Source organism: Chiloscyllium plagiosum, chromosome 1 (genome assembly GCF_004010195.1).
Source record: "Chiloscyllium plagiosum isolate BGI_BamShark_2017 chromosome 1, ASM401019v2, whole genome shotgun sequence".
NCBI classification, from domain to species: domain Eukaryota; kingdom Metazoa; phylum Chordata; class Chondrichthyes; order Orectolobiformes; family Hemiscylliidae; genus Chiloscyllium; species Chiloscyllium plagiosum.
Genome location: NC_057710.1, coordinates 34,675,293 through 34,688,240, shown reverse-complemented (window position 1 = coordinate 34,688,240; position 12,948 = coordinate 34,675,293). Strand labels below are relative to the sequence as shown.

At 40.0% G+C, this 12,948-nt stretch overlaps 1 protein-coding gene across 2 annotated transcripts in view; it reads right to left on the bottom strand.

Moving 5' to 3' along the window:
* Nucleotides 1-1,145: 1,145 nt before the first annotated feature.
* The window catches only part of me2 (malic enzyme 2, NAD(+)-dependent, mitochondrial), a 104,134-nt gene continuing 92,331 nt past the window's right edge, over nt 1,146-12,948 (bottom strand). For both annotated transcript variants that reach the window (XM_043720243.1, XM_043720331.1), the window contains exons 14-16: nt 12,631-12,701; nt 11,432-11,530; nt 1,146-3,481 (exon numbers count right to left, since the gene is read on the bottom strand). In XM_043720243.1, the coding sequence (XP_043576178.1) occupies nt 3,320-3,481; nt 11,432-11,530; nt 12,631-12,701 (332 nt within the window). In that variant the 3' untranslated portion in view covers nt 1,146-3,319. The remainder of the gene's footprint in view (nt 3,482-11,431; nt 11,531-12,630; nt 12,702-12,948) is intronic.

Below are 12,948 nucleotides of genomic sequence, written 5' to 3'. Positions count from 1 at the left end.
GGTTTCTGTCCTGCATGTACTAAGTGACAAAGCACACACCTCTGGGGAAAAGAAAAAGAGAATTCCAAGTTCACACTCCTTTGACTGCAGACATTTCTCATTCTTCTCAAAGGCTGCTCATTTATTTTGTTACTTGCCACAAGCTCTAGTCTCCTCAGCCTATGCAAACATACTCCCAGCACTTACTCTATCACGTCTTAAGAATATTGAAGGTTTTATCATTAATTCAAGGGAATATGCTTCCAAATGATTAACCTTTTTCCTTAAAAGGACAATTCTGTTGTGCCAGGAGGATCAAGTTTAACCCACCTTAAATACACTCCTTCAGGAAGTGGTAATATCACTAAACCTAAATCAGAGGTTCAAGTTGAGGCATAGGGGATAGATATTTCAATTGTACCTTGGCAGCTAATTTGATGTTTTTAAAAAATTGCACTAATCAGTTGGGAAATGAGACAATGTGAAGTTGATCATTTAAGGCTCTTGTGGCGTACTGACCTTAACTCTGGGCCAGAAGATTTAGTTTAATTCCTAACTGCTCTAAAGGTTTGTGATAACTATCTGTACAGATTAAAATATCCTTTCATAAATAAGGGGAACAAAACTGCATACAGTCCTTCAGTTGTAAGCTCAAGGTCCTTTACAGTTGTGGAGCGATTTCTCACTCATATTCCAAACCTTTTGTAATATTCTTTTTATATTCTTTCATAGGATACAATGCCAGTGGTTAGGCCAGCATTTATTACCCATCCCCAACTGCCCTCTAGATATAATGGCTAACACACTATTTTGTTTCTTAATTGCTTACTGCATCTAGAAGTTAACTTTCATTGATTAGTATACAAGATCACCCCAGGACCCTCTGTCTGTTTTCTCCTGTCTCTTCTCATATAAAAATATTCTGCTTTTACAAATAAAATGGATAAATTCCTGTGAAGGTTTTATTCCTCAAAAGAAATTATACATATTGATAATTATATCAAAAGGAAGGTACATTTGACAATAATGTGACAAAACAACAGCCCTCAGAAAGCATGACAAATTTCAGTTCAGGTGGGACACTGTCAGAACTCTAAACAGCATGTTAAAAGGAAATGGGTTCCTGTACTTAATTAGCTCTAAATTTTAGCAAACACCAATACAAAAATATTGAAAAGACTTTTATTATTTCAGTAATAAGCAATTACAGACAAACACCGATACATAACACATGGACCATCAGGAATATGCCTATGTAGTTCACGTTCAATGTAAAGATTCCATGACGAAAAAGGTGATAAATCACAAAGCCTACATTCCAAGGCAGGGCAGGGAATGGGAATAAAGAATCATGGTTTAAAAAAAACAGTATGGTGTCAAGTAGTTAACACTGATCATCAATAAATAAAATCTTTACCATATGCAAGCATTTCTTTCAGTGCATTCCATTCTGATAAATGTTTTGGTTAAACCAGAGACAAAGTTTTAGATAACTATTCCTAAGATCACAAAGTCCTATTTATTAAAAATAAATAATTTAAAGGCAGGATTTGAATTGGAAAGTGCTTTGAGAACCTTTCTCGTATACTGCTATTTTTTTCCATTATTTATTTAAACAGTAACATCACCGATCGCAATTGTGTTTAAGCTTCAAAAGGTAGTACAGCCATATTCATTTCAAAAGTTACTAATCTCAAAAAATACACATCTACACTTCACAGGTGCAGGCACATTCAACAGGCTCAAATCAACAGCCACAAAGTATATTAATACCATTCTAGCCCAATTCTTTGGAACGCCTCCAGGATTTCTAAGTGACCAGAAATCGGGATAACTTCAGGTTGTCAGGCAAACAACAAATGATGGAAGAGGTAATCACTAAAGGTTTAAATGAGTGACTAGCTTGCTATCATTTAGTTTTCACCTTAGGAAAGTTCAAATTAATCCCACTTAATTGATACTAGGAGTTCGTGCAGATTTAGAGCAAAGAGGTACAACACATGCAAAATTACAAACATTTTCCTTTATTGCTATTTGCCTCATATGGGTTCACAGTTTTTCCAACTTCACCTAAAGCCATCCTTTCCATTGTATAAAGATTTAGCCTTTGCAGAATAGCTACCAACACCAACTTAAAAGTGGAACAGACCTAACTGCCCCGTAATCTAGCATCCCCCTTAGCGACTACACAAGAACTCACTTTTAATTTCATTCGTAGATAATGAATTAGGTAAAGGTATATTTTAAGCGAAAGATTTAGATCAGAAAGTTCCTATAGGAGCTTGTCAAGTGTACTGCGAGGTAGGCCCAGACAATGGACAGGATCGTTTGAGAAATGTGCAAAAAAGGGATCAGCCAGCACATTAACAGTAATTATGCATTGGTTGGCAGAATCATTAACAAAAAATCATGGCAACCAAAGCAGTGCTCTTGTTTTCCCTTTCAAATATCAGACTGCAAATTAATTCATGATACAAAAGCAAAATATCCTAAATCTGGAAAGAACATGCTAAACATTCTCAGTCAGGCAACATTGGTAGAGACTGGAACAGAGAAGTTTACTACTACTTCTTGCAGATGTCACGAGATCCAAGAATTTCCAGAATTTGTTTTTAATCTTGTTTTCCCGACATTTCTGTCCTTTGAGTTCTGCATATAGTATCCAAAATATGATTCAATATGTAAAAATATTCAGAATATTCAGGTATATCTTCGAACTACAAAGTTTAGAGTTTTAGAAAATGTCATTATTTCTTATACACTTGCCATCCTTACACACAAAATATAGTGAAGAAATGTAGAATTTCAGAGGAAAGGAGTGTCATAACTAATGCTTTTTTGATGATTTACTAGGAAAATACAGATTTCCAAAGGTGACAGAGTATTTTTATTTGTAAATTCATGCCAAGGTACTGCAACACTGAACTTGGCCCAGTACCTGGACTCTTGTGTCCAAGTTGAAACTTAAAATTTTAGCACACAAATGAGACAGATTGAGACACTCCTACTTTGTTGGAGGGGCCATCTTTCAGATTAAAGAAATCTGTATTTCAAGTTGGTAACTGTATTTGACAGAACTATTTGGAACATCCTCAGACAATGAAAACCATTTAAACATAGTTCTTTCTTTCTTTAGATACAAATTGAATATTTCCTATGAATAGTGACTAATGAAAGGTGAAAAACAGATCAAGTTAATAAAATCAATTTGCAAGATACAAAAGGAGGTGATTGGTAAGTTTGATAATTTAAAGAAGAGTGGTCTGCTGCCAGCTGGATAACGTTCCTATAGTTAGTAAACCAGATACATTAGAAGAAAACTTTTAAACATAGCATTGGACTACATCTTAGGTAGTCTTGTTGCAGTCTCTGACCAATCGTAAACATCTGGAAGGAATGACTCATAGTCCGTCTTCCAGACCTTTGACAGAAAATACTTTTCTTTGTCCTTAGGTTCTGGGAACTCGAATGCCATCCCATTTGCATACAAGTATTCAGCAACCTATAAAGAGACCAAAACAACTTTTAAAAATTTAAGCATCACAGTGGAATATGCCAAGAAGACACTATCTGCATTTACGAAGTTATAATATTAAAACTTTTACAGACAGCATACATCTATATTGGAAAGAGGGAAAAGAAAATGGCAAAATACAGATACTGCTAGAAAATCAGAGTACAACATAGCATCAACACAATAGGGAACAATGCCTCCTTTCCGAGGGAAGAGGTTTGTTGTCAAACAGGCAAAATGCAGGGAAGCACTCTCAAACAGCATGCCAGATTGTCCTTTACTTTTTACACATCCCCACAAGGGCTGTGCAGTAGTCACTCTTCCCAATACTGTCTTGGACAGATGCATCTGCAGCTGGCAGATTGGTAAGGATGAGGTCATGTGTGTTTATTCCTCTGGTTCCCTCACCAACTGCTGCAGACCCAGACTAGCAGCTAAGCCCTTTAGGGCCCTACCAGCTCCATCGGTAGTGCTGCTGATGAGCAACCCAGAGTACATTTTGCACACTGCCACCCCAGTGCTTCCTCCAAGTGTTGTTCGACACGATGGAGTATTAATTCATCAGCTGAGAGGGGATGGTACCTGGTAATCAGCAGGAGGTTCCTTACCCATGTTTATCCTGAAGCCATAAAACTTCATGAAGATTCCCAGGGCACCTCCCTGTATACCACTGTACCTCCAGCTCTGCTGAGCTGGTCCTGGCAGTTGGACAGGACATATTCAGGAGATGGATATCGTGGTTTCTGGGACATTGTCATACTTGGGGAATTCATACCTTACAGACAATGTCAAGCTGTTGCTTGACTAGTCAGACAGCTCTTCAAAGTTTGGCACTAGCCCCCAGGAGGACACTGCAGAGTGGATAGGACTGTTTCTGTGACTGTCTTTTCTGGTGCCTTAGTCAATGCCAGATGTTCTGATTTCATTTCTTTGTTGAGACTTCATAGCGATTGATACAATGCAGTGGCTTGCTAAGCCATTTCGTCGGCAGTTGAGTGTAACTGATGTCGTCTGGAGTTACATGTAGGCCAGACTAGGTGAGGATGGCAGAATTCCTTCCCTGAAGGACATTAGTCATCGAATCATAGAATTTTATAACACTGTGTTTTTGATCCAGCTGCTGAAAAAGCTACCCAGCTTGTCCCACTCTCTAGCCCTTTAAAATTCATCTCTTTCAAATATATATCCAGCTGTTTGAGACCTCCTATGGTATCTACCTCCGCTACTCTCCCAAGCACGGCATTCCAAATCTCAAGTAAGAAAAGAACTTTCTCATCTCACTCCTAGCTCTCTTGCTGACAATCTTGAAATTGTGACTCCTAGTTACTGACATGCCAACTAGTGAAAATGAGAGTATCTTTCTTTACTCTGCAAAAACTGTTCAAAATTTTAAACTCTTCAACAAGATCACCTCTTAATATTTTCTGCCCCAAAGAGAAATGGCCCAATTTCTCCCATCTTTCCTTGTGTATAAAATCCTGGTATCATTCTAGTAAATCTTCTTTGAATTCTCTCCAGGGCTTTAAAACCCAGGGCAGCATGGTGGCTTAGTGGTTAGCACAGCTGCCTCACAGTGCCAGGGACTCAGATTTGATTCCAGTCTCGGGTGTCTGTCCGTGTTGAGTTCGCACATTCTCCCAGTGTCTGCGCGTGTTTCTGCCAGGTATTCCAGTTTCCTTCTACACTCCAAAGATGTGCAAATTAAGTAGATTGGCCATGCTAAGTTGCCCGTGGTGTGTAGGTTATGTGCATTAGCCTTGGGAAATTCAGAGTTATAGGGATAAAGTAAGGGGATGGGTCTGGGCGGGATACTCTTGGAGAATTGTTAGATTCGTGGCAGCCATTTTGTCACATATTAAAAGCCTGGAAACCATATTGAATCTCATCTTAGTGCCTGCTTGCTAAAAGCTTGTGTTTTCCCATGCCCAGCTAAGACAGCTAAGGCCTTGCAGCTGTATGATACCTGATAAACAAATTCTTCTCTTTGCATAGAGCTATTCTTCTCTTTGCAAGAACCTGTTGCATACTAACACCTGCTTATCAGCTACTAACCGACACCGTTTGAAACAGACATTATGTGACTGAAGCAAATGACTGGGCAAGATGTCTAACTTGCTCATTATCCTGCAATTAACAGTTTGCTCATTGTTAATCGGTTCTGACCTATATAACCACACAATGCTGCCTTGTCAGAATGATGAGTGGCCATCCGATCAAGCTGGTTGCCTTGTCTCTCCCAGTGAGCTCATGAATAAATTAGTCAATACTCAAGGCTTTTGTGACGCAGTATTTCTAAATTGGATCGCTATGAGCGAGTCACCCAATGCATAAATTATTTTTTTCCCCCCAACAGATACTTGAAGGGTTGGTGTGGATCTTTGGACCAAATGGCCTGTTTCCACACTCAGGATTCTATGGTATTCTGTGGTATCCTTACTTAAATAAAAGGTGCTCAGAATTGAACACAGTACTCCAAATGTGGTCAAACCAATGATTCATAAAGTTGCAACATCACTTCCTTGCTTTAGTAAGCCAAAAGGATTTTTCCCATAATTGTTTCATGGTCATCATTAGATTCTTAATTCCAACTATTGTTGTGGTTCTGTTCGCTGAGCTGGAAATTTTTGTTGCAAACGTTTCGTCCCCTGTCTAGGTGACATCCTCAGTGCTTGGGAGCCTCCTGTGAAGCGCTTCTGTGGTGTTTCCTCCGGCATTTATAGTGGCCTGTCCCTGCCGCCTCCGGTTGTCAGTTTCAGCTGTCCGCTGTAGTGGCCGGTATATTGGGTCCAGGTCGATGTGTTTGTTGATGGAGTTTGTGGATGAGTGCCATGCTTTTAGGAATTCCCTGGCTGTTCTTTGTTTGGCTTGCCCTATAATGGTAGTGTTGTCCCAGTCGAATTCATGTTGCTTGTCGTCTGTGTGTGTGGCTACTAGGGATAGCTGGTCGTGTCGTTTCGTGGCTAGTTGATGTTCGTGGAAACGGACAGCTGAAACTGACAACCGGAAGCGGCAGGGACAGGCCACTATAAATGCTGGAGGAAACACCACAGAAGCGCTTCACAGGAGGCTCCCAAGCACTGAGGATGTCACCTAGACAGGGGACGAAACGTTTGCAACAAAAATTTCCAGCTCGGCGAACAGAACCACAACAACGAGCACCCGAGCTACAAATCTTCACCCAAACTTTAATTCCAACTATTTTTTGTTGAATTCAAATTCCACCACCTGCATGGACAGATATGAATCCAGGTTCTCAGAAAATTAACTGAGTTTGTGGGTTAATAGTCTAGTACTAGGCCATTGCTTCCCCTGCTAATGAAAGGCTCTTCAATCTCTCATACCCACTCACTGACAGGAGGTGGTCAAAATCCTGGAATTGCCTCCCTAAAATCATTGCGGGCCAACCTACACAGGAGGACTGCAGCAGTTCAAAGTGGCAGCTCACCAACACCTTCAAGGGCAATAAATGCTGGCCAGCCAGCGGCACCCACATCCAATGAGTGAATTAAAAGCAAAGGATGAAATGGTAATATTGCAAGATTTCACTGCTTATGGTTTATTGTAATTGTATTCCAGAAGCCGGATTCAGAGAATTAGTTTAAATCCTGTTTTGGCAGTGCAAAAATTTGAATTTTAATTAGTATAGAATCTTACATCAGCGGTAGGAAACTTATTGCGGGAGATTCTTAGGGATAGGATTTACTCACATTTGGAAAAATATGGACCTATTAGCAATAGGCAGCATGGTTTTTGTGCAAGGAAGGTAGTGTCTTAAACTTGATTGAGTTTTTTGAGGAAGTGACAAAGATGATTGATGAGGGCAAGGTGGTAAGATGCTGTCTACATGGACTTCAGCAAAACCTTTGACAAGGTCCCTCATGGAAGGCTGGTACGAAAGATGAACTCACATGGGATCAACAATGAGATGGTAAGATGGATACAGAACTGGTTTAAACATAGAAGACAGAACTGTGGTGGAAATGCATTTTTGCAACTGGAGGTCTGTGACCAGTAGTGTTCCGCAGGAATGTGCTGGGTCAGTGTATGCAATGATTCTAGGGATAATGCAGGTAGCTTTATTAGTAAGCTTGAGGATGACAAAAAGCTGTGGATAGTGAGGAGGATTGCCACAAGATACAGCAGGATATAAAAATAAAGCAGGCTGGAGACTTGGGCCAAGAAATGGCAGATGGAGTTTAACCCAAACAAATGCGAGGTAATGCATTTGAAAGATCTAATTCAAGGGAAGTATAGAGTAAATAATAGAAACATCAATAATAGTATTAGTAGTCAGACAGGTCCATGTTTCCCTGAAAGTAAAGGGAAAACAAGGTGGTCAAGGCAGCGCAAGTCATGCTTGCCTTCACTGGTCAGGGCACAGTATAAAAATTGGCAGGTCATGTTGCAGCTACATTAGAACTTTAGTTCGGCCACATTTGGAATATTGTGTACAGTTTGGGTCACCACGCTACCAGAAGGATGTGGATGTTTTGCAGAGGGTACAGAAACTGGTTTACCAGGATGTTGCCTGGTTTGGAAGGTATTAGCTATGAGGAAAGATTGGTTTGTTTCCACTTGAACTTCAAAATGTGACTGGCAGTCTGATAGAACTTTACAAAATTAAGAGAGGAGTAATAGAATGGACAATCCTTTTCCCAAGGCAGAAATGTCAACTATTAGGGAATATGGGGGTAGTGTAGAGTTCAAAGGCGATATAAGATGCTAAGTTTTATTTCCCCAGAGGACAGTAAGTGCCTGGAATGCACCGCCAGATGTGGTGGTGGAGGCATACAATAACAGTGTTTAAGATGCATCTTGACAGATACATGAATAGACAGGGAACAGAGGGATGCGGACTGCATAGAGGCAAAAGGCTTTTAGTTCAGAAAGCCAGCATGTGTCAGCACAGCCTTGGTAGACTGAAGGCCCCCTTCCTGAGCTCCTTTGTTGGAAGCAAAGTGGCAGTGAAAACAGCTGTGAGGCAATGGTTTGTCATATAAACCAAATTGGTTCATGTATCAAATACCAGCCTATTCAGCATTGTTCACAATTCAAGAATAAATGTTTTTTTGGAAATGAAAAGGGGACAGAGGATAAGAAAATATGACATCACATTAATGAAATTTGTATATTCAGTTGACAAATTGCAAGGATGAAGAACATAATTTCTGATGCTCATTTAAAAAAAAAACTAAAAACATAGAAACAGCTGTCTACCATTCAAAACCCCTGACCTGTTCTGCCACAATAGGTTCTGGCATTGATTGGATCATACCTAACCTGTCTCTCAACTCCAATACCTGCCCTTGCTCCATATTGCTTAATACTTAACCTTACCTGACAAAGTATCAGTGTCGATCTTCAAAATACTGACTCCTAGACTTCCACCATCCTTTGTATGAAAAAAATGCTTCCCGATTTCCTTTATATACGGTCTAGGTTAATGCTGCCTTGTTTGGACTCACCCAAAGAAAATGTGCACAGAAAAACTACACCACTGATATCTACTGATTCGCTACCCATGCATTTGTGAGGTCGGCCCTAGATCCCTTTTTTCTCATTGACTTATTTGGTTTGATCACACAACCTTTGTGGTATATTAAAGAGTTACAAAAGGAGCAGTATCTGTGCTTTGCTGTCCACAGACAATCAGTGTCTCTATTCCCTGTGGATAACAAGGATAGGCTGCATTAAATGATTTTCCCAGGCAAATGCGAGGTGAGGCATTTTGGAAGATCAAGTACAAATGGAAATTATACAGTGAATAGTGAACCCTTAGGAGCATTGATACGCAGAGGGATCTGTGTGCACAGGTCTATAGATCACTGAAGGTGTCAGGGCAGGTAAGTAAGGTCGTAAAATAGGCCTAAAGCATAAAGAATAAAAAGATAGACAAGTTATGCTGTAGCTTTATAGAACTGTAATTAGGTCACATTTGGAATATTGCATACAGTTCTGGTTGTTCCCACACTACCAGAAGGATGTGAACGCTCTGGAGAAGGTACAGAAAAGGCTGGTATGGGGGAAGTTTAGCTCTGAAGAAAGGTTGGATAGACTGGGTTTGTTTTCACTGGAAATGCAGGAAATTGAAGGGGTGACCTGATAAAAGTTTATAAGATGTTTAAAAATATGTGCAAGGCAATTTTTCACACAAAGGGTGGAGTGTGCTTCGGACACATTACCGGAGGTGGTGGAAAGAGACACACCAACAGCATTCAAGAAGCACCTGGACAAATACATGAATAGGAAGGGAATAGAAGGATACGGATGCTGTAAGTGAAGACAGTTATAGAATGGAAGGGCAAAATGTGGTGGCGCAAGCTTGGAGAGGCAAAGGCAGGGTGGGAGTGTCTGTCTAAAAGGGATGTTTGAGGCAAGTCTTTCACTCAAGGGTGCTGAGTGCCTGGAACCTGCTGCCAGAGGTTGGAAGCAGACACAATAGCAGCATTCAAGAAGCACCTGGCTGAATACAAGAATAGAGAGGTGATAGAGGGATATGGATCCTCTAAGTGTCGACAGTTTTAGTACAAAAGGGCAAAAACGTGTCAGCGCAGTCTTGGAGGACTGAAGGGTCAAACAGTAAAGTGGAATACACCATAAAGAGGAAGATACTGAGAGGAGTAGATGAAGTACTGGTTGATCTGTGTGTGCCAGTGCACAGGACCCTGAAGGTTGCAGTAGAACAGGTAGATAACATTGTCAAAATGACATATGGAATGTTCTCCTTTATTGGCGGAGCCATAGAATACAGAAAGAGACATAATGATGAAATTGTATAAGATACTGCTGAGGCTGCAAACTGGAGTATTGTGTGCAGTCTGGTCACCACATTACAGGAAGGACATATTGCCCTAGAGATAGTGCAGAAAAAAATCACTAGATCGTTGCCAGGGCTGGAGAGCTGTAGTTATGAGGAGAGATTGGAGGGGCTGGGTTTTTTTTCCTTGAAACAGAGAAGGTTAAGGGATAACATGATTGAGGAATGCAAAACTGAGAGCAGTAGAGATAGACAGGAGGAACCTTTTTCCCATAGCAGACAGTTCAAAAAACAAGGATCATAGACTCCAGCAAAGGATTAGAGGGCACATGAGGAAAAACGTTTTTAGGCAGAGGGCGGTAGGTGTCCGGAATTTGCTGCCTGAGTTGGGGATGGAGGCAAAGACCCCAACCTCTTAAGGTATTGATGCAGGTACTCAAGTGCTGTTAGCTGCAGAGCTCTTGGCCAAGTGCAGGAAAATGGGATTAGAAAGGGCATCTGGGTGTCTTTGGATCATCACTGACAAGATGGGCTTAATGTCCCCCTCACCCTGTGCTGTACCATTTCTGTGGTTCTCTAGATTGGATTAGTTTGGAATGGCATCACGGTCAGCATAGATAAGGTGGGCCAAAAGGTATGTTACTCTGCTGTATTGTTCAGTGTCCTATAAAATTTATTTTGTCTAAATGTCTACTTATCTAATGGCATCAAATCTGTTTGCTCCTCCACAATATCTAGTCTCACAATATCAAGTGCACTGCACTACATTGACTTTTGCAAAAACTTGTGAAATCAAATTTTATTTTAAAACTGAATAGTTATAATAGAAAACAATATGGGGTAAAAGTTGTGTCTTCATATTCAAAACAGTATATTAACCAGTCCAACATGCAGGACGGCTGAAATTAATATCCGGGAAAACTTATACTAACTAATGATGCACTCCCAACACTGTGGTGAAAATGCAGCTTGATGTACACAAGCGGAAATAATAAAATCAGGAAAATCATAACTCTCCATTTTCTAACTGTGGAATTTTATTTCTCCAAAGTGACAAAAATAAAATCAGAACTTTGACTACAGATATGGACCTACACAATATAGACAAAATAGGCACCTGTCCTATTACACTTTGATATAGCAAAAAGTAGTATACTTTCAGTTTAAAAAAAGATGCTCACCTTAGCTGCAGTATGAATGGAGACTTTACGGATCTGAGACAGTGGTGGATAAAGGCGCCCTTGGGTTAATTCATCATTGGTCACCTGCTCAGCCAGTGCCTACAGAAAAATTACATGAGGAACTGTAAGACATTACAAATACTCTTACTATACTGCAGGTTTAATGAATTTCAGCAGAACACTGCGAACAATTTCCTAGTGAATAAATAATTTCAATTTTAAAGCAATTACTTCTGATCATTGTAGATTTAGCATTACACATTTATCAGATCTTAAATCTACTGGCCCTCGACTTTACTTTGAAGCAGGCAGTGAATGGCAGAAGTGTATGCCACAGAGGGTAAGGAAGCAGGACTGGCTTTCAAAATTAATTTGCATTTGCCAACAGGCCTCACTTCTGCCCAGACCATCACCCTGCCCCTCTCAAAAATCATTGGCGTAACTTTTTTAGCTTCCTCTTCCCAGTGAGTACTCCAACTTTTATCCATTCGGAAAACCACATCAGCTTTTGTGCTTAGAAATGCTAAAATTGAAACCAGGTTCCTGTTACATCATGGGGACCTGACATGTAAATGAAAAGGTTCACAAAGACAGCTTTGGGCAGTGGCCTGGTCAGCTGCTTGGTGAACTTTCAATGTACACTTTAAACTTTCCATTGGGCTCCTATCATCTTTCACTTTGGCCCATTTTCTGCTCAGCTGCAAGTGTTAAAACCATTTTTTTCAATTTTGAAATTCAATCTTGAGTTTAAAATTAATTTCAAGATATGGCTGCTTTACAAATTCTAAATTATGCAGTCAAACCCAGCATAGATGATGAGAGGGTTGGGATTGATTTTGAAGTCACATTGAAAAATCTTGGGATATAATTTCTCTTCCTCTTCCACCCAAGTGTCAGAATCTTTGAAATTAATGATAACTGGACCATAAGAATATGGAGGAAGTTGATACTGGTGATTCTTCAGCAAAAGATAGAGCTCTTTTTAAGACAAATAATTTAAACTAAGATTTTTCCACGCACTAGGAGTAAAGTCATCCTAGTGACAACTGGCCACTGGTCAGTTGATATCTGAAGTTATTTAGCATCTGCTTAGGATGCTCGTATTAAATCTTCAGCTAACGTTAAATGACACGTTTTGTGTAAGAAACCTTTGTGCCTCCAAGTCCACATATTCCAGTACTTTTTTTGTTTCCACAAACCTTTGCAGCTGTCAAGAAAACGTGACTGCTGATAGTACGAACCCCAACAAGAATTACAGCCAGTGCCACACCTGCAATTAACAAGCACAACTTTAGTGACAGTCATCTTATTGTACAAGTGGACAGTAATCCTGCATAGACATTTATATTTGGAGAAAACAAAGTAGAATATGAAATCCCACAGCAACAAAAGTTCATGGTTCAAGTCAGTAGCCTTCAATGAGAAACAGATGATGTTAGGGGGATAACAGGTTTTAAGAAAGGATGCATTTATAGTCATTGGTACTACTAAATGGAACACTGCACACACAAAATCAG